General features: G+C 46.5%; 1 protein-coding gene across 1 annotated transcript in view; it reads left to right on the top strand.

Annotated features, from left to right (window-relative positions):
* The first annotated feature begins 2,061 nt into the window (after nt 1-2,061).
* Nucleotides 2,062-6,000, top strand: part of SRGAP3 (SLIT-ROBO Rho GTPase activating protein 3) — a 240,152-nt gene continuing 236,213 nt past the window's right edge. The window contains 1 exon segment of the mRNA XM_027584523.2: nt 2,062-2,545. Coding sequence (XP_027440324.2) covers nt 2,479-2,545 — 67 coding nt within the window. The 5' untranslated portion in view covers nt 2,062-2,478.

The following is a 6,000-nucleotide window of genomic DNA, read 5'->3' as shown; positions in this document are numbered from 1 at the left end:
GAGGGGGACCTCCGAGGGACTGAGCCTGCCCCTGAGAAGGGTGAAGCAGGAGGGTGATGGCAGTGGCTGTGGGACAGTACTTACCAACTCTGTGACCTCCTATCTGGGGACTTGAAGCTGTAATAAGCCCTGTGATTCACAGCCAGACTTCTCCCTGTGCTTTCTCCAAGCAGATCCTATGCCTTCCCATCTATAGGCTTAGCTCAGACTGTTTGCTGCAAAGGAATATCCCGTCTCCTCCTGACCCCCCCGGCCCCATGCTTGTCTGAGGAGACCCATTACAACTGCCACCTTCTCTGGGAAGCCTCAATGGACAGCCATGGATTCATTTCTGAACCCAAATCCAATCATTTATTATGCACTCCGATATAGGCAAATGGGAGACTATTTTGAGAAATTTGTGAAAATACCAAACTGAGGGGATAAACATATTAATGACAACCTTAATATGTGTAATTCCCATGCTCAGAAACCCTATAGTGTTTGATTTCATTTTTTGTAAAACACATCTTACTCTACCGAAGAGCACATGAAATGGGTTTAATCTCTTTAGTAGAATGCAGGATACTTGAGCACTTGCATGGCCAAAATCTGGTGTCAGATAGCCTATGTTTGAATGCTGGTGACCTTGGGTAAGTCCCTTCCCATATCTCTGCCTCTCTTCCTTCATCTGTGAAAGAGGGGTGCTTTTACTATGTTGTTGGGTTTTTTTTGGAGGATATCATGGGGTAATAATAATTGCTACCATTTATTGAGTGCTTACTATGTGCCCAGCACTGTGCTAAGCTTAGCTTTACATTCTTATTTGATCCTCCCAAGAGCTCCCTTATTCTTGAAGTCCCTTACCCAGCAATATTACCCAGCAATATTTTCTTCCCCATAGCAAGAGTCTTCTTCTACCATATTGTATCATTTACTCATTTTGTTTATTTTTCATCTTCCTCTTCCAGGGCCTCTTGCCTTGCATGACTCCAGGAGGCACCATTCACTGTGCATTCTGAATTTGGCCTTTACCGAGAATATGAACGTGACTGGTGGGGATTTCCCCGAGTTGTGTAATGTGGAGACCTGGAGCTCCAGGAGGACAGGGATCTATCTTTTCTTTTCTTTCTTTTTTTTAAATGTGTGTGTGCTTATTTTGATCATTGCTGTATCCCTGTATCCGGAACTATGCCTGATCTATAGTAAGCTTTCAATGAATATTTGTTGAAAGAATGAATTAAAAAACGCTTAAAGAGAGCCCATTTTACTGGTGAGGAAACTGAGGCGCAATGAGTTATTGATTTGCCGAAAGCTCCAAGAGACACTGAGGCAGCTGGGTGTTTCCAGCATGCCTGCTCTCAACAGCTTTGCAAAGCTGCATGTCTGAAATGCCTGGCATTGTCCCTGCCAGCCCGCAGTTGCTCAACAAATATTAATGAACTTGCCTACATGGGTCAGCCTCTCTCCTTTGCTAGACAACCCCTACAGAGTAACAAACTGTCACATAGCTGTTGCTTTGAGAAATTAAATTAAATTGCAAGGTGCAAAGAAAAGGTGAACCTTTTGGAGTTTTTGGAAGAAAAATTCCTAAGCCGACTGCTAATGGAATTTGCAGGGGCCTCTCAGGCCTTTCCCACCCGATTCTTTTTCCTGCTGCCTTCCCTTTTGTGAGCATTTCTTCCCCTTTTTGCTTGCAGTGAGTTCTGCTCTCCTGTAGGCTACAATGTGTCAGTTGTTATAAAATCCGGGAGGTGGAGCTTGGTGACGAGGTGGGTGGGGGAGCGCTCAGCCAGCCCTGCAGGGCGAGCAGTCCAGCCCTGGTTCACCCGAAGCTTAAGGCTTGCAGCAGGAGAACTTCCATCTCGCTCTCCTGGCTTTGATCCTCACTGTACATCAGACCAGAGGCTCCGAAGGGAGGGAGGATGCGAGATGACCGGCCCTTTGGCAACCTGACCATCTCCTTAGCAGAGCTTTTGAAAGCCAGCTGGGGACTGACTTCCCGACCAAGGAGGCACCGTGCCTCTCGTGAATGTGTGTGTGTGTGTGTGTGTGTGTGGGTGGGTGGGTGGGTGAGCCGGTGTGAGTGAGTGAATGTGTGTGTATGTGTGTGTGTGTCCGGATGAGTGTGTGAGTGCACGCGTGAGTGTGTTTGCGTGCATGTGTGTATGATCCCTCTCGGTTATTATTTCTGTGGAAGAAAAATCTTGAAAATCTGGGGCAGGTTACTGTGCTCCTAGGGTTGTAGTTCTTCTTTTGCAAGAAGAGCTGACCAGACCAAGCTACTAGAGACATTTTTTTCGGCGAGTAAAGAGAATTTTCCTCCCGGATCGAGAGGGATTTTTTTCCCCCCCGGCTCTGCAGCCGAGTAAAAGAGATTAGTCCCTAAACCTGTGAAATCGACTAGAGCCGTGTGATTACCAGGGCTTGAGAGAGGACTTGGGAAGAAAAAGAGAAATAAATCAAACAGCTTGTCAGTGCCTTTGGCCACGTTGGAAGATGTCATCTCAAACTAAGTTCAAGAAAGACAAAGAGATCATTGCCGAATATGAAGCCCAAATAAAAGGTGAGATGCGGGCTGGGGAGTCATGCTTCCCCTCCCCTTTCCTTTTTCTCTTGCTTTGGCTTTCTTTTACCCTTTTCCTCCCTGCCATCACGAAATGTTGTTATGCATCAATAATCTTATTGTGAGTGGGAACAGTGGCAGCCGCACAAGTCCAGACTGGTTTCAACTGCAGAGAGCGCCGGCGCTGGGAGTATGGATTATAGAATGGGCAGCAATCACTGCATTGCAGGTGTGTGGGGAGGATCTGACGCCCGGCTTTAGGAGTGTCTCGGATACTCCATCATCTTGGTGGTGACATGTCACTCTAAGGCCATTTTGACAGTCACCACCTCCTCCCCCATCCCATGCCGAAAGCCCCTTCATATGATTTTTTACAATCTGCTTTTCTTTTTCTTGCCTCTTTTTGGTTTTTGTTGTTGCTTTCCCTTTCCCCTTTCTCTGGGCTGGGATTCACATGCATATGCACAGGGAAGCAGCATCCCTGGGCTGCCATTCTTTGTCAGTGTCTCTCTGCTGGCCTGGGTTGCCATGGATGAACTGTTATAGGGCATATTGATCCGAACTAATGCAGGCATTTAAGCATAAAGAGGGAGCTCGGTGCAGAAAATGTATTCTCTCACAGTGTGCAGCCCCAATCACCATCCGGCTGCTTGCTAGCATGTAGGGGCATCAGCCTTCATTCAAAGCCAACAGCTCAGTGTGCCGTTTCGGCTGGTTGGAGCTGCCTGGCTGCCGTAGTGCCCGAGGACGCCTGCCAGCAGGGTGAGATGACCTCTGGCTGCTTGGTCCAGCTTTGCTGCATGGGGGGCACACTCCTCTCTGAAGCTGCTCCCTAAATCCTCCCTAGGAAGGGGAAATAGGACACCGGACACAATGGCATAGACAAATGCAGGCGGGATCCGCATTCACGCCAGACTGGGGTTCTCCCACATTCGTGAGTTTTAGGCTCAGCTTTGGTGAGGAAAACCTAAAAGCACCATGCTCACCCTTTCTCTGAGGATGTACCCTGAGGGAAGCCTGGGCCTGCCCCTCTTAGTGTCTGGTTTCTTTCTGGTCCTGGATCTCCTTGCTGCGACACAGGCTATGTTGTGGTCTTCCATGGAAAGACTGAAGGCAAAATACATCTTCAGGGGATACTAAGGCCTGCCCTTGAGGTTCTGGGTGGACTATTAGAGCAAGTTGGTTATTTGGGGCCCAGGTGACGTGAGGCTGCCACACCTGCTTTTAGGTGCTGCCGCAGCTCCAGACTTGGTGACCCAGGAAGTCGGGTTGCCTCCCCAGGAGCACCGGGAGGCCGGCATCCACAGCTGCTGCCCACGCTTCAGATGCTTGGGAACCTCTGGGAGGGGAACAGCCATCAGGGGAGGGCTTTGTTTTTTTTTTTTTTCCCCCCAGTCTCGCCAACCGTCTTGTGCCTTTTAGTTCTGGTCAGACCCGGCATGCTAATCACCTCTGGGTCGACCCCAGGGCAGAAATAAGCAGAAAACCCTTCTCCAGTTTTCAGTTCAGTGTGGAAAACAGTGACTTACGATGTTTCAGCCTTGCTGAGGACTTAGAAGCAAGTCCTTTATTGGTCAGAGATTTGAATTCACCCGACTGCTCCAATACAAAAGCCTAGGTTTGGTCTTTGCATACACACTTTTTAGGGAGTTTATGTTTTATAAGACGAATGTAGCTGATTATTATTGTTCTTTTTAACTGCAGTTCCCAAGAAAAATGGCACAGTAGAGAAGGGGATGTTGAGTTTTGGACAGTTTGGGGTTTTTATTAGCATTGTCGTGGTAGGGAGCATGCTTGTCTCATTTTTGGATTGCTGCCACTGGGACCGTGAACTTTGCTTGAGGATCAATTAAGCATTTATTGCTCCGGCTGATTCTTTACTTTTACCTTTCACCTTTATTTTAACAACTACTCAGCAAGCCCAAGGTAACGCATTTCAGCAGGAAATTTGTCCAGATGATCTTGTCTCTCCCAGACTCTAAAGGTCTGGTCTAACCTACATTCTGGTTAAAGGAATTCAATTTTATTCCTTTGGAATTGACACCCACGCGACTTAGGTCAGGTTGTTGCTGTGCCTGAAACCGTCTGGAATCTTTTCTCTCAAAATTCTGTTAATCATCATCATAATTACTGATGTCCATACAGGGCTCTACAGTTTCTCTGGCTCACTCCCAAACATCACTACTCGTGGCCTATACAATGTACAGAAAGGGTTCGTATGAGCTCAGTTTTGGAGATGAGGAAACTGAGGCCTCATCATGTGGAATGACTTGCCCAAGGTCACAAGGCTGGAAATGTGAAGGCAGCCGGTCATCTTTCCCAATACATTGTTTGCCTGAAGCTGCCCCCTGAAGGATTGATGTTAGTAGCAGATGGCGGTTTTGTGGTGGGGACTGGCTGCCTCTTGATCGTGTTCCATTGTTTACCCTCCTACTTTTATCCCTTGCCTTTGTTGCTTGCCTCTGAAGAATGTTTGACCAATCACCAAAAACAACGCCTGATGCCAATTTCCTTTCTCCCAGGGTATCATATGGCCAATTTGGTGCAAACACTTCACTTAGGTAGATTTTGTCCTCTGTGAGTCGAGTGAGGAGAGTTTGTGGTTTTTTAAAAATGACACTGAGTTCTTTGTTGACTTACTCTCTTTTATCTCTTTTTGAAGAATTTATTGACCTAAGGAAAAATTTTAAAACTGCTTCTTTTTTCCTGTTGTAAAAAATTTCAGATCCATGCCTTCTCTTGCCTCATCAAATACTTGAATCCCTTTGATTATATATTTGCAACATAGTAGTATACCATGTGCTTTTACATTTCCAGTGATGCGGAACTCATCACTTCCCAAGTCTACATATTCTACCTATGGATAGCTCTGGCCGTTGTGTTGTTTATGTCCACCTATTGCTTTTATATTATCTTCCCCTTGGGACTTCATAGAACAAGACAGATGCTGCTTCTTCCCCATGACTGCCCGTTGGATGTTTGGAGACTCTGATCATAGCCCCTGGACTATGATTATCCTCATTTGCTCATGTAAGGTGCTTATCTGCTGCTTAATCATCTTCTCTCTCCTTTGGATTTACTGTATACTGGGTTGCGAACTCTAGTGCCTTTGGGTGCTTGGCAGATAGAAAAAATGAGTGAAGCTGGCCGAATAAGATGATTTGTGGTAGTTGGTCACCACTTCATTGAGGGCAATAGAAGAAAGGGTGGTGATGATTATGGTAGGCTTGAGAGCATGTGTCCTGTCCAAATGGAAAGTCACTACTTGGGTTCAGCCTGTTGTTGCCATTTAGGAATGTAGGCCTGACTAGATCTTTCAGTTTCTCAAGAGATACCAGAAATCTAGATGAAAGCTTTATGCTATTAAAGATGTTTTTCCAAGGTACACCTGGCTGACTCCATTGGTAGAGCATGCGACTCTTGATCTTGGGAGTCATGAGTTCGAGTCCCAAGTT

This window comes from Zalophus californianus, chromosome 1, assembly GCF_009762305.2.
Source record: "Zalophus californianus isolate mZalCal1 chromosome 1, mZalCal1.pri.v2, whole genome shotgun sequence".
In the NCBI taxonomy this organism is placed as follows: Eukaryota; Metazoa; Chordata; class Mammalia; order Carnivora; family Otariidae; genus Zalophus; species Zalophus californianus.
The sequence above is the reverse complement of the archived record's forward strand: the minus strand, read 5'-3'. Positions and strand labels throughout refer to the sequence as shown.